This window comes from Sceloporus occidentalis, unplaced genomic scaffold, assembly GCF_023333645.1.
Source record: "Sceloporus occidentalis isolate IW3139 unplaced genomic scaffold, rSceOcc1.0.p SCAF_1, whole genome shotgun sequence".
NCBI lineage: Eukaryota > Metazoa > Chordata > Lepidosauria > Squamata > Phrynosomatidae > Sceloporus > Sceloporus occidentalis.
Genome location: NW_028316981.1, coordinates 14,426,615 through 14,454,600, shown reverse-complemented (window position 1 = coordinate 14,454,600; position 27,986 = coordinate 14,426,615). Strand labels below are relative to the sequence as shown.

The 27,986-nt window shown below is 43.8% G+C and overlaps 2 protein-coding genes across 2 annotated transcripts in view; one reads left to right on the top strand and one right to left on the bottom strand.

Moving 5' to 3' along the window:
* Positions 1 to 1,336: 1,336 nt before the first annotated feature.
* LOC149320870 (zinc finger protein RFP-like) lies at positions 1,337 to 27,876 on the bottom strand. Its single transcript, XM_089506524.1, has 8 exons — positions 27,408 to 27,876; positions 25,727 to 25,815; positions 23,043 to 23,059; positions 22,396 to 22,619; positions 21,763 to 21,785; positions 18,015 to 18,136; positions 13,898 to 13,930; positions 1,337 to 2,174 (listed from the first exon to the last, which is right to left on the bottom strand). Exons 1-8 carry the CDS (start codon positions 27,831 to 27,833, stop codon positions 1,657 to 1,659), a joined length of 1,452 nt encoding a protein of 483 aa, XP_089362650.1. The 5' UTR covers positions 27,834 to 27,876; the 3' UTR covers positions 1,337 to 1,656.
* Positions 27,761 to 27,986, top strand: part of LOC149320869 (E3 ubiquitin-protein ligase TRIM7-like) — a 37,449-nt gene continuing 37,223 nt past the window's right edge. Inside the window, exon 1 of the mRNA XM_089504919.1 lies at positions 27,761 to 27,859. The gene's annotated coding sequence lies outside the window, so the exon portion shown is untranslated. The remainder of the gene's footprint in view (positions 27,860 to 27,986) is intronic.

Sequence of the window (27,986 nt, the reverse complement as noted above, 5' to 3'; positions counted from 1 at the left end):
CTTTTGCCATTGATTCTTGTACTTTTATCATTGCCATATGTCCTCCAGAAGTGCAAACATGTCTCGAAGCACTCTGAATGCTGGACATCTTTTATATATATTAGCTGGGATTTACAGTTTTCAGCTTTGTACACATTGTCAATATTTGTATGTTTATTCTGTATTCAAATAGACATTGTATATTATTGACTGTTCTCATCTTCTGGCATAGCACACAGCTTTGCATATATATACTTTTGCTTGCCTGTTTGTCAGAAAATTATTGCTCATATACTATCTTTTGAATACTCTATGTAATAAAATCTAGCTATTCATTTTAGCATTGTTACTTTTCCCCGAAAATCGAACCAACACTTTTATGACCATTAAAAATGTTACTGCTTCTTGATGAACCAAGCTCTAGATGAAAGAGATAACCCTGAAAAAGAATGGAAGAAAAGATGGCAGCATTTGCTTTAGTACCTTTGGCCCAAAGTTCACTGAAAGGCCTTTGCAGAAGGAGAAAAAGTGGGAGACTTATAACTTCTCCAGGTAAATGCGTTCAAGAGGTTATGGCATTTGTTGCTGTAGTTCTCATGTTTTCTTTGAGTATCCAAATGATGTTTTGGTTGTCCAGGAACATTTTCTGATTCTGCCAGGCACCAGCTACAACATTTTGTTCTCAACTAAGTATTTTTTCTTTAAGTTCCAAGACATATTACAACAAGAAGATTTTCCTTCTCTTTTTTTAATGCAGAGCTATACATCTAGAGAAGATCAAGAGAAGTAATAGTGCCACTGTATTCTGCTCTGGTCAGGCCCCACCTGGAAAATTGTGTCCAGTTCTGGGCACCACAATTCAAAAAGGACATTGAGAAACTGGAGCGTGTCCAAAGGAGGGCAACTAAAATGGTGAAAGGTCTGGAAACCTTGCCCTATGAGGAACGACTCAGGGAGCTGGGGATGTTTAGCCTGGAGAAGAGAAGGTTAAGAGGTGATATGATAACCCTGTTTAAATATTTGAAAGGATGTCATATTGAGGAGGGAGCAAGCTTGTTTTCTGCTGCTCCAGAGAACAGGATCCAGAACAATGGATGCAAGCTACAGGAAAAGAGATTCCACCTCAACATTAGGAAGAACTTCCTGAGAGTAAGGGCTGTTCGACAGTGGAACACACTCCTTCCTCGGAGTGTAGTGGAGTCTCCTTCCTTGGAGGTCTTTAAGCAGAGGCTGGATGGCCATCTGTTGGGAATGTTTTGATTTGGATTTCCTGCATGGCAGGGAGTTGGACTGGATGGCCCGTGCGGTCTTTTCCAACTCTGTGATTCTATGATTCTATGATTCATAGAGGCAGAAATTTGTGCATTACGTCAGTTTATTAATGTGAACAGTATATTAATTTTACAGAGAAAAATACAGGTAAATGATCTGAAATCAACACTTCCATTTGGTACTTAGGCAGGACATAAAGTTGTTAATGGCTACTTCCTGATTGTCAACCTTGCATATCATGAATTTTGGCAAACTAGTCCAGATTCAAGATAGTGCTACAATGAGCCCCCACTCCCCAATGAATGGAATGAGCAGACATGAGGGTGACAACGATCTGCAAAATCATGCAAAATGCAAGGAGCTGTGTTATGAGACTACATGCTACTTTGGACCAATCTAGTTGCCTTAAGAAGGGATTTTGAGATGAGCTTTTCTGGTCACATAAAAATAAGGATGGAGGGTTTCTCCAGAGAATGAGGTTGCTGAGAATGCATAAAGGAAGTCTCCGGTATCTGCGTCAAAAAAAGCAACACGTTGTCCTCCATAATTCAGAGTCACTCGGATCCTTGTGGGCTCTCTTCGCAGAAGTACAAGTGGGTTCTTGGGAGGCTTTATACTCTTGTATTCACCATTCCATTTTCCAATAGCCCACATGCCTTCCTTGGGACCAAACTTCACAAGCCCTTTTCTCATCATAGACTTTTTGATCACCCCCACAGCCCATATTCCTTCACCTTCCACCATCACCTCCCAGAAATGTCTGCCTGTTGTGAATTTTTCACGTCCCAGCACAAACGCACGTACATCAAACCTCTCAGGATTCTTGGGTCGGTCTTGAACTTTGGCTTGCCATCTCACACTCCTACAGTCCTCAGACAGGATGAGCTGGGGATGAGCTGTGTCTGGATCCAAAGTCACATTTGCTGGTAGGGTTCAAGAAGATGACAAAAGAGAAACAACAATCAGTGAGGAGATTGACTTAAGTCCTCCTCCTCATCAACACATCACAGGAACTACCTTTGTCCTAAAAGTGCAAAGTTTCAGTGTACTGAATGCTCCAGCAACAAATTATTCACAGGGAAGTTTGGGAATGGTTTAATTGCAGGAGTATTCCTGGATCTTTACAAGATAAATCCTGGATGAGCGCCATATGTCTGAACATCTTCAGCCTGATCATGTGATTGTGCAAGGAGTATGGAGATTTTTCAGAGAGATGAAAACAACAGGAGCATAGCAGGATACTCCCATCAGCGTCACACATTTGGCAAAGATTATCACATGACATCACGCAACGTCATAATAATCCCATCCTTATCCTGTGAATAAAGAGGAGTTTTCCAGCCACTTCTCATTCATAGGAAAGTCCCAGCTTTTTTTACTCCTGGGTTTTTTCCCCATCTGATAATCTCCTAAAATGTCATTCTCCTTTGACTGATTTCCCCCAGCAATCGAACAAATTCCTTCTAACTGTGACCACAGAGTCTGCTATTTTTAGACTTTTTAGACACTGACTGTCCTGTCATTCACGTTATTTACCAGAAGCAAATATGAAAGCACAGCAAACATAAGAATATGACTCGCAAACATCTCTCCAATTGCACATAAATATATTTGAAACAAAAAATTCATCTCCTTTCTTCTGTTTGTAAAATAACCAGCATTAGACACTTTAGCATATCAGTGAAATGGAGCTTCTTTGTTGCAACACTATAATTCTTAAGTTCCTTTTTAAAATTCAAAGAGGAGAAAATTTGTCCTTCAAACCATAAGACCACCTCCAGCAACCAGGCCTATATACACTGGTGCCTCGGGATACGAAATGATCGGGTTACGAAATTTTCGGGATACGAAAAACGTGGATTGGAAAAAACTGTTTCGGGTTACGAAATGTTTTTCGGGTTACAAAATTCATTTCGGCGCGAAATTCAAATGATGCAAAGTGCAGCTACAGGCTTTCCAGGGATTTCCAGGGCTAACGGAAACCTAAGGGGGCTGGGTTAGGGGTTAGCTTTGGCGCGAATTTTGAATTTCGTTAGCAGCAGTGATTGGCTTGCGAAATCAAGCTGATCAACTGTATTGGCTAACGAAATTGGGGGGGTGGCTTGCCTTGAGATACAAAAGCCGGCTTCCATTGATCTGCTCCTTTGTCTGGCCCTGTGGACTGTGTGAGGAAGAGTTGATATTCTGAGCTCTGACTCTTGGTTCCACTTGAGGTTCGGACTTTTCCTGGCCTTTGGACTTTTTCTGCCTTTGCCAGGTGTATCTTCGGATCAAGACCGGCCATCAGGAATTTCTCTACAGGTAGGTTGATGGATTTTTACCTTCTTCTTGTGGGGTGGGGTGGGGTGAGACAGTGTGACCATGCTTTTGCTGTGGGGTGCTGGGTTTTTTTGTTTTTTTTTTTGTGTTTTCAAAGTGTGGATTGTGGGTTTTGCTACTGGCATGTTCAGATGTGTGGATTATGGGCTTGACATACTGGCTTGCCTTTTTTGGCTTTTTTTTCCTTTTAGGGTGGCATGTTCAGATGTGTGGATTATGGGCTTGGGGTGCTAGCTTGCCTTTTTTGGCTTTTTTTCCTTTTAGGGTGGCATGTTCAGATGTGTGGATTATGGGCTTGACATACTGGCTTGCCTTTTTTGGCTTTTTTTTCCTTTTAGGGTGGCATGTTCAGATGTGTGGATTATGGGCTTGGGGTGCTAGCTTGCCTTTTTTGGCTTTTTTTCCTTTTAGGGTGGCATGTTCAGATGTGTGGATTATGGGCTTGACATGCTGGCTTGCCTTTTTTGGCTTTTTTTCCTTTTAGGGTGGCATGTTCAGATGTGTGGATTATGGGCTTGACATGCTGGCTTGCCTTTTTTGGCTTTTTTTCCTTTTAGGGTGGCATGTTCAGATGTGTGGATTATGGGCTTGACATGCTGGCTTGCCTTTTTCGGCTTTTTTTCCTTTTAGGGTGGCATGTTCAGATGTGTGGATTATGGGCTTGACATGCTGGCTTGCCTTTTTTGGCTTTTTTTCCTTTTAGGGTGGCATGTTCAGATGTGTGGATTATGGGCTTGACATGCTGGCTTGCCTTTTTCGGCTTTTTTTCCTTTTAGGGTGGCATGTTCAGATGTGTGGATTATGGGCTTGACATGCTGGCTTGCCTTTTTTGGCTTTTTTTCCTTTTAGGGTGGCATGTTCAGATGTGTGGATTATGGGCTTGACGTGCTGGCTTGCCTTTTTTGGCTTTTTTTCCTTTTAGGGTGGCATGTTCAGATGTGTGGATTATGGGCTTGACGTGCTGGCTTGCCTTTTTTGGCTTTTTTTCCTTTTAGGGTGGCATGTTCAGATGTGTGGATTATGGGCTTGGGGTGCTGGCTTGCCTTTTTTGGCTTTTTTTCCTTTTAGGGTGGCATGTTCAGATGTGTGGATTATGGGCTTGGGGTGCTGGCTTGCCTTTTTCGGCTTTTTTTCCTTTTAGGGTGGCATGTTCAGATGTGTGGATTATGGGCTTGACATGCTGGCTTGCCTTTTTTGGCTTTTTTTCCTTTTAGGGTGGCATGTTCAGATGTGTGGATTATGGGCTTGACGTGCTGGCTTGCCTTTTTTGGCTTTTTTTCCTTTTAGGGTGGCATGTTCAGATGTGTGGATTATGGGCTTGACATGCTGGCTTGCCTTTTTCGGCTTTTTTTCCTTTTAGGGTGGCATGTTCAGATGTGTGGATTATGGGCTTGGGGTGCTAGCTTGCCTTTTTTGGCTTTTTTTCCTTTTAGGGTGGCATGTTAAGATGTGTGGATTATGGGCTTGGGGTGCTAGCTTGCCTTTTTTGGCTTTTTTTCCTTTTAGGGTGGCATGTTCAGATGTGTGGATTATGGGCTTGACATGCTGGCTTGCCTTTTTTGGCTTTTTTTCCTTTTAGGGTGGCATGTTCAGATGTGTGGATTATGGGCTTGGGGTGCTAGCTTGCCTTTTTTGGCTTTTTTTCCTTTTAGGGTGGCATGTTCAGATGTGTGGATTATGGGCTTGACATGCTGGCTTGCCTTTTTCGGCTTTTTTTCCTTTTAGGGTGGCATGTTCAGATGTGTGGATTATGGGCTTGACATGCTGGCTTGCCTTTTTTGGCTTTTTTTCCTTTTAGGGTGGCATGTTCAGATGTGTGGATTATGGGCTTGACATGCTGGCTTGCCTTTTTTGGCTTTTTTTCCTTTTAGGGTGGCATGTTCAGATGTGTGGATTATGGGCTTGGGGTGCTGGCTTGCCTTTTTTGGCTTTTTTTCCTTTTAGGGTGGCATGTTCAGATGTGTGGATTATGGGCTTGACATGCTGGCTTGCCTTTTTTGGCTTTTTTTCCTTTTAGGGTGGCATGTTCAGATGTGTGGATTATGGGCTTGACATGCTGGCTTGCCTTTTTTGGCTTTTTTTCCTTTTAGGGTGGCATGTTCAGATGTGTGGATTATGGGCTTGACGTGCTGGCTTGCCTTTTTTGGCTTTTTTTCCTTTTAGGGTGGCATGTTCAGATGTGTGGATTATGGGCTTGACGTGCTGGCTTGCCTTTTTTGGCTTTTTTTCCTTTTAGGGTGGCATGTTCAGATGTGTGGATTATGGGCTTGACATGCTGGCTTGCCTTTTTCGGCTTTTTTTCCTTTTAGGGTGGCATGTTCAGATGTGTGGATTATGGGCTTGACGTGCTGGCTTGCCTTTTTTGGCTTTTTTTCCTTTTAGGGTGGCATGTTCAGATGTGTGGATTATGGGCTTGACGTGCTGGCTTGCCTTTTTTGGCTTTTTTTCCTTTTAGGGTGGCATGTTCAGATGTGTGGATTATGGGCTTGACATGCTGGCTTGCCTTTTTCGGCTTTTTTTCCTTTTAGGGTGGCATGTTCAGATGTGTGGATTATGGGCTTGACATGCTGGCTTGCCTTTTTTGGCTTTTTTTCCTTTTAGGGTGGCATGTTCAGATGTGTGGATTATGGGCTTGGGGTGCTAGCTTGCCTTTTTTGGCTTTTTTTCCTTTTAGGGTGGCATGTTCAGATGTGTGGATTATGGGCTTGGGGTGCTAGCTTGCCTTTTTTGGCTTTTTTTCCTTTTAGGGTGGCATGTTCAGATGTGTGGATTATGGGCTTGACATGCTGGCTTGCCTTTTTCGGCTTTTTTTCCTTTTAGGGTGGCATGTTCAGATGTGTGGATTATGGGCTTGACATGCTGGCTTGCCTTTTTTGGCTTTTTTTCCTTTTAGGGTGGCATGTTCAGATGTGTGGATTATGGGCTTGACATGCTGGCTTGCCTTTTTTGGCTTTTTTTCCTTTTAGGGTGGCATGTTCAGATGTGTGGATTATGGGCTTGGGGTGCTAGCTTGCCTTTTTTGGCTTTTTTTCCTTTTAGGGTGGCATGTTCAGATGTGTGGATTATGGGCTTGACATGCTGGCTTGCCTTTTTTGGCTTTTTTTCCTTTTAGGGTGGCATGTTCAGATGTGTGGATTATGGGCTTGACATGCTGGCTTGCCTTTTTTGGCTTTTTTTCCTTTTAGGGTGGCATGTTCAGATGTGTGGATTATGGGCTTGGGGTGCTAGCTTGCCTTTTTTGGCTTTTTTTCCTTTTAGGGTGGCATGTTCAGATGTGTGGATTATGGGCTTGGGGTGCTAGCTTGCCTTTTTTGGCTTTTTTTCCTTTTAGGGTGGCATGTTCAGATGTGTGGATTATGGGCTTGACATGCTGGCTTGCCTTTTTCGGCTTTTTTTCCTTTTAGGGTGGCATGTTCAGATGTGTGGATTATGGGCTTGACATGCTGGCTTGCCTTTTTTGGCTTTTTTTCCTTTTAGGGTGGCATGTTCAGATGTGTGGATTATGGGCTTGACATGCTGGCTTGCCTTTTTTGGCTTTTTTTCCTTTTAGGGTGGCATGTTCAGATGTGTGGATTATGGGCTTGGGGTGCTAGCTTGCCTTTTTTGGCTTTTTTTCCTTTTAGGGTGGCATGTTCAGATGTGTGGATTATGGGCTTGACATGCTGGCTTGCCTTTTTTGGCTTTTTTTCCTTTTAGGGTGGCATGTTCAGATGTGTGGATTATGGGCTTGACATGCTGGCTTGCCTTTTTTGGCTTTTTTTCCTTTTAGGGTGGCATGTTCAGATGTGTGGATTATGGGCTTGGGGTGCTAGCTTGCCTTTTTTGGCTTTTTTTCCTTTTAGGGTGGCATGTTCAGATGTGTGGATTATGGGCTTGACATGCTGGCTTGCCTTTTTCGGCTTTTTTTCCTTTTAGGGTGGCATGTTCAGATGTGTGGATTATGGGCTTGACATGCTGGCTTGCCTTTTTTGGCTTTTTTTCCTTTTAGGGTGGCATGTTCAGATGTGTGGATTATGGGCTTGGGGTGCTAGCTTGCCTTTTTTGGCTTTTTTTCCTTTTAGGGTGGCATGTTCAGATGTGTGGATTATGGGCTTGACATGCTGGCTTGCCTTTTTCGGCTTTTTTTCCTTTTAGGGTGGCATGTTCAGATGTGTGGATTATGGGCTTGACATGCTGGCTTGCCTTTTTCGGCTTTTTTTCCTTTTAGGGTGGCATGTTCAGATGTGTGGATTATGGGCTTGACATGCTGGCTTGCCTTTTTTGGCTTTTTTTCCTTTTAGGGTGGCATGTTCAGATGTGTGGATTATGGGCTTGACGTGCTGGCTTGCCTTTTTTGGCTTTTTTTCCTTTTAGGGTGGCATGTTCAGATGTGTGGATTATGGGCTTGGGGTGCTAGCTTGCCTTTTTTGGCTTTTTTTCCTTTTAGGGTGGCATGTTCAGATGTGTGGATTATGGGCTTGACATGCTGGCTTGCCTTATTTGGCTTTTTTTCCTTTTAGGGTGGCATGTTCAGATGTGTGGATTATGGGCTTGACATGCTGGCTTACCTTTTTTGGCTTTTTTTCCTTTTAGGGTGGCATGTTCAGATGTGTGGATTATGGGCTTGACATGCTGGCTTGCCTTTTTCGGCTTTTTTTCCTTTTAGGGTGGCATGTTCAGATGTGTGGATTATGGGCTTGACATGCTGGCTTGCCTTTTTTGGCTTTTTTTCCTTTTAGGGTGGCATGTTCAGATGTGTGGATTATGGGCTTGGGGTGCTAGCTTGCCTTTTTTGGCTTTTTTTCCTTTTAGGGTGGCATGTTCAGATGTGTGGATTATGGGCTTGACATGCTGGCTTGCCTTTTTCGGCTTTTTTTCCTTTTAGGGTGGCATGTTCAGATGTGTGGATTATGGGCTTGACATGCTGGCTTGCCTTTTTTGGCTTTTTTTCCTTTTAGGGTGGCATGTTCAGATGTGTGGATTATGGGCTTGACGTGCTGGCTTGCCTTTTTTGGCTTTTTTTCCTTTTAGGGTGGCATGTTCAGATGTGTGGATTATGGGCTTGGGGTGCTAGCTTGCCTTTTTTGGCTTTTTTTCCTTTTAGGGTGGCATGTTCAGATGTGTGGATTATGGGCTTGACATGCTGGCTTGCCTTTTTTGGCTTTTTTTCCTTTTAGGGTGGCATGTTCAGATGTGTGGATTATGGGCTTGACATGCTGGCTTACCTTTTTTGGCTTTTTTTCCTTTTAGGGTGGCATGTTCAGATGTGTGGATTATGGGCTTGACATGCTGGCTTGCCTTTTTCGGCTTTTTTTCCTTTTAGGGTGGCATGTTCAGATGTGTGGATTATGGGCTTGACATGCTGGCTTGCCTTTTTTGGCTTTTTTTCCTTTTAGGGTGGCATGTTCAGATGTGTGGATTATGGGCTTGACATGCTGGCTTGCCTTTTTTGGCTTTTTTTCCTTTTAGGGTGGCATGTTCAGATGTGTGGATTATGGGCTTGGGGTGCTAGCTTGCCTTTTTTGGCTTTTTTTCCTTTTAGGGTGGCATGTTCAGATGTGTGGATTATGGGCTTGACGTGCTGGCTTGCCTTTTTTGGCTTTTTTTCCTTTTAGGGTGGCATGTTCAAATGTGTGGATTATGGGCTTGACATGCTGGGTTTTTTTTTTCTGTTTTCAAAGTGTGGAGTGTGGGTTTTGAAACTTTGGCCATGGTCCCATGTGGGCCAGAGAGTCCCACCATAGGGTGGCATTTTCAGATTTTGGGTTTCTGGCCTATGGGCTTGTGTTCTTGTGTGCTTTGGCCATGGCTGTGATGATTTGAGAGTGTGGGGTGGGACTTTTGCAAGTTTGGGCCAGAGAGTGTGACCATGGGGGTGGGGGTGGTTTCCAATTGTGGCTTTTGCTCAGTGCCTGTGCCTTTTGTCCTTTTTAGGCTTGAGCTATGGCTCCCAAGCCAAGCGGTGAGAAAAAGAAGAGGGCTCCCTTGTCCTTGGAGGACAAGAAGAACATCATCGCCAAGCACGAGAGGGGCGTGCGCTTGGTGGACATTGCCAAGGAGTATGGACGAAACCCTTCGACAATTGGCACTGTCCTCAAGCAGAAGGAGGCCATCAGAGCTGTTGTGGCTCCAGCGAAAGGCGTGACGACGATTGCCAAGCAGAGGACACCGAAGCACGAGGAGATGGAGCGCCTGCTTCTCCTCTGGATCAAGGAAAAGGAGCGAGTCGGGGACACTGTGACCACCTCGGTCATCTGCGAGAAGGCCATCACCATTTTCGAAGACCTGGCCAGCAGGGAGGCAGCTGAAGGAACTTCTTCGCAGGAGGAGCCAGCCACCCCGGACTTCAAAGCATCACGTGGCTGGTTCGAGAAGTTCAAGAGGAGGACCGGGATCCACTCTGTCGTCCGTCACGGCGAGGCGTCCAGCGCAGACCACCAGGCCGCCGAAGCATTCGTCGTCGAGTTCAAGGCCATGGTGGAGGAGGAAGGCTACGTCCCGCAGCAAGTCTTCAATTGCGACGAGACGGGCCTCTTCTGGAAGAAGATGCCTCGCCGCACCTACATCACCCAGGAGGAGAGGAGACAGCCAGGCCACAAGCCTATGAAGGACCGCTTCACACTTGCGTTGTGTGCCAATGCCAGCGGGGACTGTAAGGTCAAGCCCCTGTTGGTGTACCACTCCGAAAATCCAAGGGCCTTCAAGGCACACAACATCCAGAAGGACAGGTTGCCAGTGATGTGGCGCTCCAATGGCCGCGCATGGGTCACACGCCTCCTTTTCGTCGAGTGGATCAACAGTGTCTTCGCCCCGACAGTGAAGCGGTACCTGGAGGAAGAAGATTTGCCCTTGAAGTGCCTCCTCCTCTTGGACAATGCTCCTGCGCACCCGCATGGCCTGGAGAAGGACATCCTTGATGAGTTCTCCTTCATCAAGGTCCAGTTTCTGCCACCCAACACGACCTCCCTCTTGCAACCCATGGACCAGCAGGTGATCGCCAACTTCAAGAAGATCTACACAAAGCACATGTTCAAGCGTTGCTTCGATGTGACGGAGAGCACACAGCTGACCCTTCGAGAGTTCTGGAAGCAGCATTTTGATATCGTGGTGTGCTTGAAGATGGTGGACTTGGCCTGGCAGGAGATCACCAGGCGCAACCTGATTGCTGCGTGGAGGAAGCTGTGGCCTGATGCTTCTTCCTTGGAAGGGTCACAGTCCGAGGGTGCTGAGCCAGGTGAAGAGGAAGAGGTGCACGAGATCGTCTCCATCGCAAGGTCCCTGGGACTCGACGTGGACAACGAGGACGTGGAGGAACTCATCGAGGAGCACAACGAGGACCTGACAACAGAGGACCTGAAGGCCTTGGCGGCGATGCAACACTCGGCCGTGGATGAGGACGTGCTCCATTTCGACAGGGGCCAGGAGGAGGAGGCTGCGGGGGCATCTTTGCCAACGGCAGAAATTAAAGACATTTTGCGGCAATTCCACAATGTGGCTTCATATGTGGAGAAGCACCACCCTGAGAAGGTGCTCACCAGCCATGCCATTGCCCATTTTGATAATGTCTGCCTTAGCCATTTTAAGAACCTGCTTAAGGGCCGGCAAAAGCAGACATCCTTGGACCAGTTCTTCACTAGAGAGGGAGAACCGTCATCCAAGAAGGCAAAAGGTGACCCTTAAAAAAAAGGTGACCCTTAAAAAAAACACCAAATTCTTTTTAAAAAAATGGTTAACTTTGTTAAATTGGTGGCATTGGCTAAATTGGCTGAATTGGTTAAATTGCTTGAATTGGATAAATTGGCTGAATTGGTTAAATTGCTTGAATTGGATAAATTGGCTGAATTGGTTAAATTGCTTGAATTGGATAAATTGGCTGAAGTGGTTAAATTGCTTGAATTGGCTGAAGTGGTTAAATTGCTTGAATTGGTTTAAATTTGGCTTTTTGGGCTGCCCCTCTCCTCCTCCTCCTCCTCCTCCTCCTCCTGCCTCACTCCGAGATGCCAGGACCAGATGCCAAGACCAGCAAAGATAAGAAAAACACTTTTTTTCTTTATCCTTTAGAATGGGCCTGACCATGGGGTTGCATGTTCAGATTTGGGGTTTCTGGCCTTTGGGTTTGAGTTCTGGGGTGGTATGGTCATGGGTGTGATGATTTGAGAGTGTGGGGTGTGGGCTGTGAGTTTTGCAAGTCTGGCCTTGATTTGATGCGGGCCAGAGAGTGTGACCATGGGGTTGCTTTTTTAGATTTGGGGTTTCTGGCCTTTGAGTTTGGGTTCTGGGGTGGTTTGGCCATGGCTGTGATGATTTGAGAGTGTGGGATGTGAGTTTTGCATGTTTGGCCTTGATTTGATGTGGGCCAGAGAGTGTGACCATGGGGTTGCTTTTTTAGATTTGGGGTTTCTGGCCTTTGAGTTTGGGTTCTGGGGTGGTTTGGCCATGGCTGTGATGATTTGAGAGTGTGGGATGTGAGTTTTGCATGTTTGGCCTTGATTTGATGTGGGCCAGAGAGTGTGACCATGGGGTTGCTTTTTTAGATTTGGGGTTGCTTTGGTCATGGGTGTGATGATTTGAGAGCTCCTCCTCCTCCTTCTCCTGCCTCACTCTGAGATGCCAAGACCAGCAAAGATAAGAAAAACACTGTTTTTCTTTATCCTTTAGAATGGGCCTGACCATGGGGTTGCATGTTCAGATTTGGGGTTTCTGGCCTTTGGGTTTGAGTTCTGGGGTGGTATGGTCATGGGTGTGATGATTTGAGAGTGTGGGGTGTGGGCTGTGAGTTTTGCATGTTTGGCCTTGATTTGATGTGGGCCAGAGAGTGTGACCATGGGGTTGCTTTTTTAGATTTGGGGTTTCTGGCCTTTGAGTTTGGGTTCTGGGGTGGTTTGGCCATGGCTGTGATGATTTGAGAGTGTGGGATGTGAGTTTTGCATGTTTGGCCTTGATTTGATGTGGGCCAGAGAGTGTGACCATGGGGTTGCTTTTTTAGATTTGGGGTTTGTGGCCTTTGAGTTTGGGTTCTGGGGTGGTTTGGTCATGGCTGTGATGATTTGAGAGTGTGGGATGTGAGTTTTGCATGTTTGGCCTTGATTTGATGTGGGCCAGAGAGTGTGACCATGGGGTTGCTTTTTTAGATTTGGGGTTGCTTTGGTCATGGGTGTGATGATTTGAGAGCTCCTCCTCCTCCTTCTCCTGCCTCACTCTGAGATGCCAAGACCAGCAAAGATAAGAAAAACACTGTTTTTCTTTATCCTTTAGAATGGGCCTGACCATGGGGTTGCATGTTCAGATTTGGGGTTTCTGGCCTTTGGGTTTGAGTTCTGGGGTGGTATGGTCATGGGTGTGATGATTTGAGAGTGTGGGGTGTGGGGTGTGAGTTTTGAAAGTTTGGCCTTGATTTGATGCGGGCCATAGAGTGTGACCATGGGGTTGCTTTGGTCATGGGTGTGATGATTTGAGAGCTCCTCCTCCTCCTCCTGCCTCACTCTGAGATGCCAGAACCATCAAAGATAAGAAAAAAACTTTTTTTCTTTATCCTTTAGAAAGTTTAGAATGGACCTGCCAGTCATTGTTAAGATCATTAGAAAGTTTAGAATGGACCTGCCAGTCATTGTTAAGATCATTAGAAAGTTTAGAATGGACCTGCCAGTCATTGTTAAGATCATTAGAAAGTTTAGAATGGACCTGCCAGTCATTGTTAAGCTCTTTAGTGCCTCAGGCAACTTGTATTGTAGGGTACTTAGCTTAATAGGCCTCTATTGTGCCTTTGTTTTGACTTGCAGGTTCAGTCTGAGGTCATAGAACGCATTAGTTATTTTCAATGGAAAATGTGTTTCGGGTTACGAAATTTTCGGCTTACGAAAGGAATTGCGGAACGAATTAATTTCGTAACCCGAGGTAGCAGTGTACTGTATTTGGAATGCCCCTAGTGCAGATAGAAGAAATTGCTACAAACAGTCCCTCAAAACAGTGGAACCAATGGACACAGAGGTGACAACATCCCAGCAAAAGTAAAAGAGCTGTACGAAAAGAACTTTATATCAATTTGAAAGAGCTTCAGTCAGTCTATGAGTGATCAATTGTACACAGAGATGAATAATGTGGCAGATGTCTGTTTCTGCAGAGATAGGTCTATCATCACCTCCTACCATCTGAGTGCCTATGCTCCATCACTGTATGTCTGAGAAGCACAGACATCACTGAATGATATTTGACCTTCCCAGTATTCATAGTTGATCTACTGATGGTTCCTAACTGTGGAGAATAGAACTGTAATCCTAATGACAACCAGCCATACTTCTGGTCAGACTCCGTCCGGCAAATGTATTTGGTTGCTTCTCTAGCAACGTACCTTTCTCCAGCTGTTGTCCATGTAAGAGAGTTTCTGAGGAAACAAACACACAAACATTAATAATAATAATAATAATAATAATAATAATAATTTTATTTGTATACCGCCCTTCCTATGATCAGGGCGGTGAACAGCAGGTTAAACAATTACAAATACACATATCAAATACAGCACAACAAACTCAAACTATTAAAACCAATATTAAAACCCCATCAACCAGCTACCATTGCTGTCGGAGGGGGGGAAGACTAGCTGGAACTTATTCAGGGAATGCTAGTCGGAACAGGAAGGTTTTAAAGTCCTTCCTGAACTGGGCCAGGGAGGTGGCCGAGCGGAGCTCTATGGGCAGCGTGTTCCAGAGGGTCGGGGCGATGATGGTATATGACCTCCTTGCTGTGGAGGCTAATCTAGCCCCTGGGACCCTCAGTAGTTGCTGCCCAGATGTTCTGAGGGTGCGGGGCGGAATGTATGGGGAGAGGCGGTCCTCAAGGTATCCTGGGCCCAAGCCATGTAGGGCTTTATAGGTTATAACCAACACCTTGTATTGTGCCCGGAAGCGAATGGGCAGCCAATGCAGATCTTTAAGTACAGGTGTAATGTGACTGGTCCTGGCAGTACCAGTGACCAGTCTAGCTGCCATATTCTGTACCATCTGTAGCTTCCGGGTGTGGTACAAGGGTTGCCCCATGTAGAGCGCATTGCAGAAATCCAATCGAGAGGTTACCAGAGCGTGTACTACCGTTTCAAGGTCTCTCTGGGCCAGGTATGGGCGCAGCTGGCGAATAAGCCGAAGCTGATAACAGGTGCTCTTGACCGTCGCATCCACCTGAGCTGTGAGGTGAAGCGACGAATCAAGAAGCACCCCCAGACTGCGCACGGAGTCCTTCACAGGAAGCGTTATCCCGTTCAGGACAGGTGGAACCACCGCCATTCCTGGACCAGGGGAACCTATCACAAGTACTTCCGTTTTCTCTGGATTCAGACTGACTCAGTTTTTCCTCATCCAGCCCATTACTGACTCCAGACAGGCCACGAGAGGAGTCATCCTCAGTCACTGCATCAGTCGGAGACATAGAGAAAACTATTTGGGTGTCATCAGCATACTGATAACCCCGCGCCCCATGTCTCCGGATGATCTCTCCCAGCGGTTTCATGTAAATGTTGAAAAGCATGGGAGACAGAATGGCTCCTTGAGGGACCCCAGATGTAAGGGCCCTCTTATCGGAGCACACGTCTCCCAGCTGCACCATCTGGAACCTCCCAGAGAGGTAGGACCGGAACCACTGCAGCGCAGTGCCCCCGATTCCCACCTCTGCCAGGCGCTCCAGAAAGATACCATGGTCTATGGTATCGAAAGCCGCTGAGATGTCCAAGAGCACCAACAGGGACACACTTCCCCTGTCGATGCCCAGACGGAGATCATCGACCAAGGCGACCATGGCCGTCTCAACCCCATAACCCGCCCGAAAGCCAGTTTGAAATGGGTCCAGATAATCCGTTTCATCCAAGATCGATCGAAGCTGGATTGCAACCGCCCTCTCGATCACCTTCCCCAAAAATGGCAGCAGCGAGACTGGCCGATAATTACTATGTATCAGGGGGTCGAGGGAGGGCTTTTTTAACAGCGGTTTTATAGTGGCCAATTTCAAGCTGGATGGAAATTGCCCATCCCTCAGAGATGTATTAATGATCCGGTGTAACATTGAAGTTACCACCGGTCCCCCCTGAGCCGCTAGCCATGAGGGACAGGGATGGAGGGAGCAGGTTGTCTTTCGAGGGAGCAGGTTGTCATAAAGCTTAAGCACCGCCCTGCCAAGCTTATAATAATTTTTCTTGCCAAAAAAGCAGTTCATAACACTGCAACTTTTGTTTTCTTATTTCAACAAAGTTAAAGTTGACAGAGATAAGGGAGAGAGGAATCCTATGCATGCTCACTCAGTTCTGTCCTACACACATTTACTCAGCACATCCCATTGCATTCCATGCAACCTACTCCCCCAGAAAGTATAGATAGGATTCCAATAAAAATTAATTTTACCTAGAAGATTTTGGGATGTTTATATATTGACACTTCTCACTGAGAAGTTAAGAGAAAACTTTTCAACAAGGAAAAAATAGTTAAAAGTACTGTATGCTGAAGGCAAGGGCCAAGAGAAGGCACAAGACTCTCCTAGGTCCTTGGTGGGATATTTAAAATTACAATACAGGCTGAACATCCCTTATCCAAAACTCAAAATCTGAAATGCTCCAAAATCCAAATCTTTTCTCATGGGTGGCTGAGATGGTGACATCTTTGTTTCATGAACAAAAATATTTAAAATATTTATAAAATTACTTTCAGCCTAATATATAAGGTATATATGAAAGATAAATGCATGGGACTTGGATCCCATCTCCATTATGCATTACATGGAAATACAGATATTCCAAAATCCAAAACACTTCTGGTCTCAGGTATTTCTGATAAAGGATACTTAACCTGTACCACAAGCTGAAGTGACCTGTACTTCTATTGGATTTGGGGTGCATCTGCACTGTAGAAATAAAAAGCAGTTTGATATTACTTTCACTACCATGGCTCCCTGCTATGGAATTCTGGAATCTGTAATTTTGTGTATGCTTTGATTGAGAGTCCCTGCATGGCAGGGGGTTGGACTGGATGGCCCTTGTGGTCTTCTCCAACTCTACGATTCCATTATTTAGCCTTCTCTGTCAGAGAGCTCTGGTGCCACAACAAACTACAAAATCCAGAATTCGATAGTATTCAGCCATAGCAGTTAAAGCAGTGTCAAACTCCATTATTTCTGCAGTGCAGATGCAACCTATGGTTAAATTTTTAGAACAAAGAGGGTTGTTGGTTCTTTGAGTTCTTATCAGTCCCAAACAATCCACCGAAAACTCAGGCAACGAGGATAGATATTTATCAACATTCAAAGCAAAGTATGACCCTCTCTAGATGTTGTTGGACAGGAATTCTCATAAGCCATAGCCCCAGGGAAGAAACTCTGCAAATTACAGTCTAATAGCATCACTCACCTCTCATCTAGTGGGCCACAAGTTCCAAACCCCTGCTATAAACAAGCAAAGAGCAAGGAATAAAGATAGGGCTTCTCCAGACAGAGCAAATGTGTCAAGAAGTTGCAGTATTTGTTGGTTTAGTTCTCAGGGTTGTTTAAAATATAAAATATTGTTCCAGAATATTTTCTGGCAATTCCTGGCACCAGGTACAACATTTTGTTCCCACTAGCAAGTGAGTTTCTTTTTAATTCTGAGACAAATTGAAACAAAAAAAGGTCTCCTCTTTCCCCCCTTCCTTTCCTTAGAGTTATAGTGCAGTAGGACATTACTGCATGAGTGAAATACCACTTTCACACTATAATACTATAAAACACATTGGGGAGGGAGGAAAAAAATTGCCTTTCAAACCACAGGATCACTTCAACAAACAATAATCCAGGTTTTAAAAACCTTTGGAAAAGCTCTAGTGCAGATCCAATAAATTGCTACAAAAAGCTCTCTGAAAAGAAAGGAGCAAAACGACACAAAGGTGACAATAACCAGGGGAAAACTCCAAGCAGCTGTTTTATGAGGACTCATACTTCTTTGGACCACTCTGAAAGAATCTATGCTTCTATAGAAGGAAGACCCACCTCACCAACTCTTTACGAAAGGACAGGAGGGATGCTGGGGGCTTCCAGATGTTGATGAAATACTGCTACAGTCCAACAATATATTCACACAATGGTGTTAGACTACACCTCTTGGTATTCCTCACCACTGCCTATGTTGCTGGGGCTGCTGGAAGTTCTAGTCCAACAACATCTAGAGACTGCATGATTATCTCCAGCACTGTAATGTAATATTAACAGATTTCTGTATTGGCATATTTACTTGAAGATATCTGCATGAAGACTTGGGAAAGTTTGTAAGATAATTCTTTTTTAAAATAATGAAATTTTGTGCATTAACTGAACCACCATGAAAGAAGCTCTGTTGCTTCTGCCAAAGTGGTGAGGATATCAAAATGAAATTATGAATGTAGCATGTTCACTTTTGGACAAATACAACCCTTACAAATATAAACCCTTTTGGCAGTGCTTTCTAATTGCTCTATTACCTTTAAATTTTTCCATGACTGCTTCAAAAAAGGGATTTAGATCACAGAAATCCCAGATCCTCCACTTCAGCTCTGGAGAGAAAGCCACTGGATTTTCAAACACAGCTGTCTTCACTTCACTCCTAGGAGAGAAAGACAGTGGAGATTAGCACATTCAATTTAAATAAACTTATCCCTGACGAGATAAAGTTGTGTTTAAATTTAAAAGAGGGTGTTATCAGACTCAGCCACGGCTGGGTGAGTGCAAGCCATATGCAGCCCGGACCTCCGCTGCGCTTATCCAGCAGCTTTTCAAAAACAGGAGATGCTTGGCCATGGCTGTGTGTGATAACTCCTGCTTTTAAAATTAAACGTAACTGTATCCCATTGGGGATTAGTCACTTTAAATACAATGCAATAAGCTCCTCAGCCTGTACTAGAACTGTCAATGCAATTCTGGGCTGCATCAACAGGTGACTGAGGGAAGCATTAGTGGCATTGTATTCTGCTTTGGTGAGACCTCATTTTAAAATACTGTGTCCAGTTTGGGACACCACAGTTCAAGAAGGATGCTGATAAGTTGGAAAGTGTCCAGAGAAGGGGGACCAAGATGGTAAAAGGTCTGGAAACCAAACTTTATGAGGAATAACCTTTAGGGAGCTGGAAGTGTTTAGCTTGGAGAAGAGAAGACTAAGGGGCTGTGCACACCGGCCATTAAGGCCAACCTGGGGGTGGAGTCGGGGTGTGGTGTCCACATGACGCATGCCCTGACTCCGCCCCCAGGGTGGCATGACGCCACGTGCCACTCCACACAGCGCGCAGCATCATGGTGTTCCTCTGGAACTGTGTCCACACTACGAGCTGCTTTTTGCGGCTCCTTTTTGTGCCCTGGAAAAGTCAAATTGGGGCCATGGCGTGCGGTTGCCGCAGTCCCGATCTGGCGCAGCTGGAGACAGCTGCGTGCCACCCCTTAGGGGCAGTCTTCACAGCCTGTATGAGGTGATATGGTAGCTATCTTCAAAAGCTTAAAGACATGTCATATAGAAGATGGAGCCAGCTTGTTTGCTGATACTCCAGAAATAAGAATATGAACCAACAGCTTCAAACTACAAGAAAAGAAATTCTACATAAATATTAAGAAAAACCTCTTTACTGTAAATTAGACAGTAGATAGCAGATTGAAGGATGATAGACTCCCTTTTTCTGAGGTTGTTAAACAGACTTTTAACAACTTAACAACTTTTAACAACTTGGGGATGCAGTGGCTTAGTGGTTAAGACGCCAGTTCTGATGATCGGAAGATCAGAAGGTTGGCAATTCAAGGCCCAGGTGCTGCATGATGGGGTGAACTCACATCACTAGTCCCAGCTTCTGCCAACCAAGCAGTTCAAAAGCATGCAAATGCCAGTAGATAGATACTACTTCTCAGCAGGAGGGTAACAGTGTTCAGTGCAGTCATGCTGCCCACATGACCACTTGAGCAGTCCTTGGTCAATGCTGACCCTTCGGCTTAGAAGCGGAGATGAGCACCACCTCTTACAGTCGGTTACGAATAGACATTAGTTTGGATAGACATCTTTCAGGAGTGCTGTAATTGTGTATTCCTGCATGGCAAAGGGCTGGACATAATGGTCGTTGTGGCCCCTTCCAGCTCCCTGATTCTTTGATTCTACCAGTGTTTCTTAAAATATCTGAAGTATGTACAAAGTGTGGGAAAATAGGATTTTTCTTCACATTTTTGAGGAACTGCTTAAAGAGACTTGAGAATGGGCTGGGCTACACACTTTAAGATATTTGTAGACACTGATATTAATAAGTACCTTTGGGATGTTGACCCTTACATTTTAGTACAGTGGAAGATAAATGATTACAGGCAGACAGGTGACAGACAGTAGTATCCTTCAGCTATGTGTGACAGAGATGAAGCAACTATCAACGTAGCAATATTGGTGGCCACAATAAAAGGGAAACAATGGCGTTTATCAAACAGGGTTTTTCCAGCTCAGATCCAGGGTGAGTGCGAATCGAGCAATGCGAATTCACGTCATAACGCTTATGTATTTTCACACCTGGTTCCTTTCAATGGGAGCTGTTTGCGTGGTGCTTCCACAGGGTTTCCAAACTGAATCCTTACTGGCTCCTCATTTTAGGGAGTTCGCTAAATAAGTGGATTGACAGGATTCGCATTGAGGCTCGGTTTGAATTCACTGCTGATTGGTCTGGTGTGGAATGCCAGTTTGCTTGTGCTCTGGTACACACTGCAAAACCCCCGGGTTGCAAATTTCCCATGATGCCGTGCTGTAGTTTTGCCCCATTTGCTTCTGGTGCTCCCTCCTGAATGAATGTATTCACGTTTTAACGTGGAGAGGAGACATGCTGGCGAGGGGGGGAGATCGGGGAGGAGAGAGAGAGGGAGAAGATGGGGCAAAGAGAGAGAGTGGGGTTAGTAAAGCTTCTAAAGGACTCTTTGGGGTGGGGAGCAGGACATCCTCCAAAGTGGGGCCAAGGTGGAGGCAGGGTTTACTTCCAAGTGAACTGCAGTTTCTACACTGATTATTTTGCAGTGAAAGAAATTTATTATTATTATTATTATTATTATTATTATTAAAATCTTTCACTGCAAAATAATAATAATAATAATAATAATAATATTGCTGGTGGGTGATACATTCAGATGAAGCAGAGAGCATTTAGAGATAGGTGACATTCCCTATCCTTCATGTGATGCTAGGGATGGAGGTAAGTCCAGATGGCAGATCTGAAGGGAAAGAAACAGGAGCTGTAGGGAGAGATGGCACTCCCAGAATTCCATAGCCTTGAGCCAAGGACCCCACAACAAACTCCAACTCCCATAATAATAATAATAATAATAATAATTTAAAATAATAATAATAATTTATTAAAATAAATTGTTAATAATATTATTAATAATTAATTTTTAATAATAATAATAATAATAATAATAATAATAATAATAATAATAATTTAAGTTATTAGTTTGCTGAGGCACCAGAGCTCTCTGGCAGAGAAGGCTCAATGTCTCTGGACACAACAGTCCCCAGAATTCCATAGCACTGAGCCAGGACAGTTAAAGTGGAGTTAAACCACATTATCTCCCCAGTGTGGATGCAACCTTAGAGAAAGCAACTGTTACAATGGGAAGGAGAGATGTAGATGAAATAGATGAGGAGAATAATATGAGGACAAGAGCATAGATGTCGATATGGCTGAAATGGAAGGGGGCTCTGACAGGAGGACCCCTTTGAATTTGGCTGCCAGGGATGGGAAACTAGAAGGGAGGAAGAAAGGGGAAGCTGTCATTCCCGTGAAAGTGGAGCCAGGCTTCCTTCTTCACCCCAGAAGCGCAAAGGTTCAGAATGCCTTCAGGATCCCACTGAGCATGCGCAAGGGTCCCAATTCGAATCGTTGAATCCCCCTGGTATGCACCGGTGTGGAAATACAATTTGCACTCACTCCGCTTTGCCTGAATCCACATCACCTGACTTGCCTTGGATTCCATTCCCGCTCAGTTCGTAAGGCAGGGCAACTAGGTGTGATAAAACAGTCACGTTATAAGGTCGGTTCGCATTGTTCCAATAACCTCAGTGTGATAAACACCAATGTTAAAATAATGTTTCCATTGTTATCTGCAAAATATTGGAGGATATGGAGTCTGCACTCAGTTCCTGTAGGGCCATGGCCTTTACATGCAGATCATACCCTCCCCAGCATCATTGACAGTGAAGGGAAATTAGTGGGATCCACTTACCTCTGCAAGATGTTCTGCACATCCTAGTGGGAGAAAAAAAGAAGAAGAGAAAACTCTGAAATGGCATACAAGGAGTGAGCCACTTTGGGGAAACCAATCAAATGGGAACAATGCCAAAGAGCTGAAAATAACATTTCATTTCATTTTATTTATATCCCACTTTTTTCCAATACAGGACTCACTGAAAAATGGGATTTCACATGTACATCAAGATAAACCCATTGACCAAATTCATTTGGATGCTTTCGGTTATTTATTTATTTATTTATTTATTTATTTATTTAATTTTTATGCCACCTTCCTCCCATACGGGACCCAAAGCAGCAAAGTAGGTTAAAACAAAACGGCTGTGGTTTTGTTGTGTGGGTTTTTTTTAAAAAAGGAAATAGTACAAAAAAATTAAAAAAGTTAAACAACAATCCACTTAAGAAGATAAATTTGGAGAGGTTAAACTTACTACTTATTAAATCAGATCTTTCAGATCATCTGGATCCAAGCTGTATAGATTAAAGCACTTCTGTATGTAAGAGACCTGGTTACTATTTCCTTAGGTAGACCCTTTCAGTTCTTGTAGTAACACCCAAATATATTGGATTTCAGTCTGACTCTGGAGAGGAATCACAACTGCTTTACCTTCAGGAGTTCACTGGCTGTCTGTTGCCTTTTCTCCTTTAGCTCCTGGATGATACCTTCAACACAGGCAAGTTCCCTGGAGAGCCAGGACTTGTGCTCATCACTTTGTCTTACTATTTCTTTCTCTACCTCATCCATTTGGGATAGCAGAAACTTCTCCTGTTCTTCCAAAAACTGATGACGTATTTCCTGGAACTGAGCCATTGTTTTCTGCCTCTCAGTTTCTGTTACATTCTGCAACAGACAGAGAAGAAAAAGAGGCCAGTGATTATATTATAGCCCACTGCAGCAATAAGGAATGAACTATGATTTCTTTTAATTTAAAACATTTAAAAAGCACCCTTCAGCCTTGCAGATACCAGAAGGGAGTGCAACTATACCTAAAATAATAAAAGACACTTACAGTACAACAAATATTAGGAAATTTCTACAAGAAAAAGAATTCTATCTTATGAAAGGTATGTAATGTTAAAGATACAGAATTTCAAGATGCATTTTTTAAAAGTCTTACTTTAAAAGATAAAAATAGCCCAATTTATTTCAGATGAGAAAAAGTCATATGGTCTCATTAAGGAGTTGATCAAAGAAAATAATACACGTTTGTATTATATACTGCAGTTGTCCTTGTTTAAGACCTAAATCACTACCTGTCATCAGAAATATACTCAATTAGAGTGAAACAAATTGAAATTTAATCAAGACAAGACAACATTAGGATAAAAAAATGGAGGAAGATAATGAAGGAGAAAGGAAAGATAAAGGAGAAATTGCAAAGATTAAAATTAACCCGGTTTAATTGTATTCAATTGGAACAATGGACAAAAAATTAGGGTAGAAAAATTATGGAGTTTAGAGAATACACGAAATTTGAACAACTGATTAGGCAAAGAGATAGTATGGAGGCAAAGGAAACTTTGAAAGGTGTCACAAGTGAAATATATAAATTATTATTAAAGACTGGATGGCCATCTGTCGGGGATGCTTTGATTGAGATTTCCTGCATGGCAGGGGGTTGGACTGGATGGCCCTTCTGGTCACTTCCAACTCTATGATTCTGTGATTCTATGAAATATAATGAGAAAGAAGAACACCTTAGGATAATATGGGAGGAGGATTTAGCACAAACAATAAATGTTCACAAATGGGGAAAAATTTGGAATCAACATCATTTAAAAATTTTATCCACATGGATAAAGGAGAATTATTATAAAATAATTTGAAATGGTATTTAATGCCAGTAATGTTTTGACAAGTAGTATTTAAAGAGATAAAAGAAATAATAGAAATAGATTTAGAATTTTGTCCAAAGATAGCATTACTATCTACATATGATAAGATTAATTGCAGCCAGGCTATAAAGGATCTAATTGCAAATCTATTAACAGTGGCGAGATTAATTATAGCAAAAAAAGTGGAAAGATCAGGGAGATCTACAAATACAAGATTGGTACAAAGAGATATGGCAAATAGCAATTAAGGATAAGTTAACTTGTAGAATTAAGGTAAAAAAAGGAATAATGAAGAGAAATGACTTTGAAGCAATATGAAAAATATTTGTACAAAAGGCTTCTATTTATTGCTCCGTGTCCTAGTCTCTGGAGCAGCAGAAAACAAATTTGCTCCATCATCAGCATGACATCCCTTCAAATGTTCAAACAGGGCTATCACCTCTTTATCTTCTCTTCTCCAGGCTAAACTTACCCAGCTCCTTAAGTCACTCCTCATACGGCATGGCTTCCAGATCCTTCACCATTTTGGTCAACCTCCTTTGGACACACTCCAGTATCTCTCTTAAATTGTGGTGCCCAAAACTGGACACAGTATTGCAGGTGAGGTCTGACCAAAACAGAATAGAGTGGTACTATGACTTCCCTCAAAGACACTACATTCCTACTGATGCAGCCTAGAATTGCATTGGCTTGTTTTATTTCTTCCTAAATAAATAACGGAAAATCCCACTACCTTATTCAAGGTAAAAAGGGCCTACTCCTTAGCACTGGCAACTATAGCTCCTTTCCAGCTCTCCCTTTCTTACTAAATTCAGCTAGTAACTACAGTCCTTTCTTTTGGGTTTCTTCATACAATGGGCCAAATCAGTACTTTAAAGGGGTTACACAAGCATTTGACTCTAATAATCCTTCATAGATTTAATTTCATATGAGAAGTAAATGTACATCTAGTATTTATAGCTATCCAAAAGTTTTTTCTATAATTATTGATGTAAGGGTAACAGTCTCTCCTTCTTTTTAACAGCACTTGGGAGAAATGGCATGCAAGTAGTGCTCCAACAAAACATGCCAAACTATTTTGGGGAACACTGTAAAAAAAACCTTCAAGATTTACAAGACCTTTTGGAATTCATTTTGAGTCTTTTTTGTGGAAAGGAATGATATGACCAAAACATTTTTTTACATTTTAGCAGTATCTTTACAGTGTAATGTTTTTATTAACAATGATAATTTGATTTCAAATTATTAATTATAGCCTTCCCAGTGACTGTGACACTTACGAGCAGGTGTTGTGTAGCCAAGGGTCCGTAGGGGAATTTTATTATGTTGTTATTAGCTCAAATATTGCAAGAGGGGCTGGCTACAAGAGCCCACCGAAATCGCCCTCCCGATATTTATACGGAGTAGACCAGGGGATCCCAATAAATAAAGCTGAGACGGATATTAATAACTAGATGTCTAATTTATTGAAATAGGGGGAAAACACTTGCGTTGCGCATACACTCACACACACACTCAGGACTCAGGAAAAATAGGGTTGGAAAATAGGAACAGATTTCAGGCGTTACTAATGGAGATGCTTACCAGAATGTAGATTCCCTCCGGGAAGCGAATGGGGTGATGGACAGTGAGACAAGCCTGCTCCGCAACCTGGGTTTGAGCAGAAATGCCGGCTACCAAAACAGAGGTCCGACTGACGTGGAGCAAGTAGACCTTGAAAATGGCGCGCTGAGCAGCAAAAGTGGGGACTTTTTATAGGCCAAATTTGGCCTTAGGCAAAGAGGCTGGCTTGGCCAAAACAAAAGGTGTTTAATTATTTTCTTTTCACCTGGATGTCTGGATCCGATAACATCAATGACTTAACAGATTTGAGGAGGGGGTGATAGCTTAGGCAAGGCAAACATTTGCTCTTCCTGATCTTATGATAATCCCTTCATGCGACTTCCCTGGACCCTCTGAGATGTTAATGTGGCTGCTCCCCTTAGGGGAGGTGTACATGCCCTCTCACTTTGCCAGTAATGGCGGACAGGCTTGGAGTCTGGCCAGGGGTCATCCAAGGGTTATCATGGATTCCAAAATTTATATAAAACAGCCTGGGTAACAGTTGGCTTTCCATTTCTGCTTCTTCTTTATCTACCAGAATTTTCTGTCTCTTCCTTCTCATCAGCTCCAGCTGAGTACAGATCAGAAACTGAAAAGAAATGTTCAGGCTTGGTTAAGAGGAGCAGGAAAAGAGTTGTATAATAGCTGTGTTCCCTCCCTGCCATGCAGTCTGGGGCTTGAAGTCAAAGCCAGTTCTACTATGCGACACAGGAAGGATGAAGCAACTGCCTCAGGTGGCAGATCCTGAGGAACACAGAGTGGCAGTGAGGTGCTGGCAGGACAGCGCTAAGTGTGCCATTTGGCTAGCCCTTTGCTCACAAAACTAGCCTTCTGCCTTCACATGTAGTGGATGATGCTGTCTTGTCACCAACCTTTTCATAAGATGTATCTTATCCACCTGACTTATCAACGAGTTGGATGAAAGAATAGAGGGCATGCTTATAAAGTTTGGGCTTGTTCCCAAACCAAAAGCTCTGAATCCTGATTCGAGCTATATGCCCCTAGTTCCCATTGGAACTTGAATGTGATCCTCATTTGATTGATTCCAGTGGGAAAAACACGGGGCAAACGCCAAAAGCCCGGGGTATTTTGGTAGCCGTTTTTAGAGATTCTTTTGCTAAGACGCAATCCTGACGCGGTCCCAACAAGTGGGAATGCCAGATCAGAATCGAGTCTTTTAGAGGGGGAGGGACAAATGGCAGAGGGATGTGCCACCTTTTTGGGTCCTTTTTTAAAAAACAAAAATAAGACTAATCGCAAAACTGATAGATTGGCTAAGCAACTACTTGGAGAAACAAGTAGCTGCTAAACCATTCTACTGATTTTGCGATTAATTTTGATTTTTTTTTTTTTTTTAAAAGGCTCCCCAGTTGTCATCGTCCTCCTCCTCCTCGATTGTGATTTCCTGCATGACAGAATGGGGTTGGACTGGATGGCCCTTAGGGTCTCTTCCAGCTCTATGATTCTAATGGGTTTGTCACACAGAGACACACAGAGGCAAATCTCATGTAGAAATAGGATTTTTAAATCTGCTAAACACCCCCAAATGCAGGCTGATTCTCAGACATGTTGGCGGAAAGAGAAATAACGTGAAAATGACCTGAACGGAAAGCTGACAAAAACCACTCCTTTCTACTTTTGGAATTTCCCCGAAAGTAAAAAGGAGTGGGTTTCGTCAACTTCCATTCAGGTTATTTTCGCATTATTTCTCTTTCAAGCAAATGTTGTATGAAAAGCTACTGGCATTTGTTGGTGTTTTTTCTACTTTCTGTTCGGGTTAACTCCAAACGTCAAGTGAAAGACTTGTTTTCACTTTAAATATTGAGCCTTCCCGCACAGGACCTAAGGGATGTTCTCAGAACGGCCCGGCAGGGAACGGAACGAGTGGGGGATGAATTTTACCGCACACACCTGTTCCAGAAGAGGAGGATTTTTGAGAACTGTTCTGAACAGTTCTAAAAAATCGCCCCCTCTGGAACGGGTTGAGAACGGAAGAGAGGGGGAATGGAACGAGTGAGAAACTGGTGTATACGGTAAAATCCATCCCCCACTCGTTCCGCACTCATTCCTGCTCCTCCCGGTCAGTCCTGAGAATGTACCGAGGAGGAACAATGTGATAAGGCTCCTAGTTTCTGTACAGGATTCGTCCTGTGTGATTAACTCCCAAGATGGGTTTTCTACCTCATACTCCTCAGCAGCTTCCTCCGCAGGGACCACCTGGTGATTTCGGTGCTCCTTGGACCTGTCGCACACCACGCAGATGGGGGTCTCATCCTCCTTGCAGAAGAGCTTCAGGGGCTCCTGGTGCTTCTCACAGATGCTGCCCTTCCCTTCTTTCCCTTTGGTCCCCTCTTTACTCAGTTTCTTGGTGATTTCTACAAAGTTGGCCAGCTGCCTGTTTGGCAAGAGGCTCCCTTGCTGGAAAGCCTGTCTGCACTCAGGGCAGGAGGCCTCTTTTTCTGAATCTCCCCAGCAGTGGGTCAAGCAGTCTCTGCAGAAATTGTGCCCACACTGGGGTATGATCACTGGGTCCCTGAAGTAGTCCAAGCAGATGGAACAAGTGGCTTCCTCAGAAAGATCGTGGACAGCACTCCTACTTTCTGCCATGTCTGCAGCCTGTCAAAGAGTTCAAAGTTAGTTTTACTTCCTTTGCTTTCAGAGAGGCTGGGTGTTTCCCTTCAATGACTCACTCATGCAATACCATGTGCAAAAGATGGAATGCATACAGGGAACAGACTCTTGGCACAGGCTTCCTTTGCA

Excerpts from the sequence above, each read along its gene's own strand:
- LOC149320870 (XM_089506524.1), bottom strand. The coding sequence starts at position 27,833 with ATGGCAGAAAGTAGGAGTGCTGTCCACGATCTTTCTGAGGAAGCCACT. Across the intron at positions 21,786-22,395 it reads CAGCCAGTGAACTCCTGAAG|GATGTGCAGAACATCTTGCA; the intron begins GTAAAGCAGTTG and ends TTCTCCCACTAG. Across the intron at positions 18,137-21,762 it reads GTGCAGAACATCTTGCAGAG|GAGTGAAGTGAAGACAGCTG; the intron begins GTAAGTGGATCC and ends TTTCTCTCCTAG.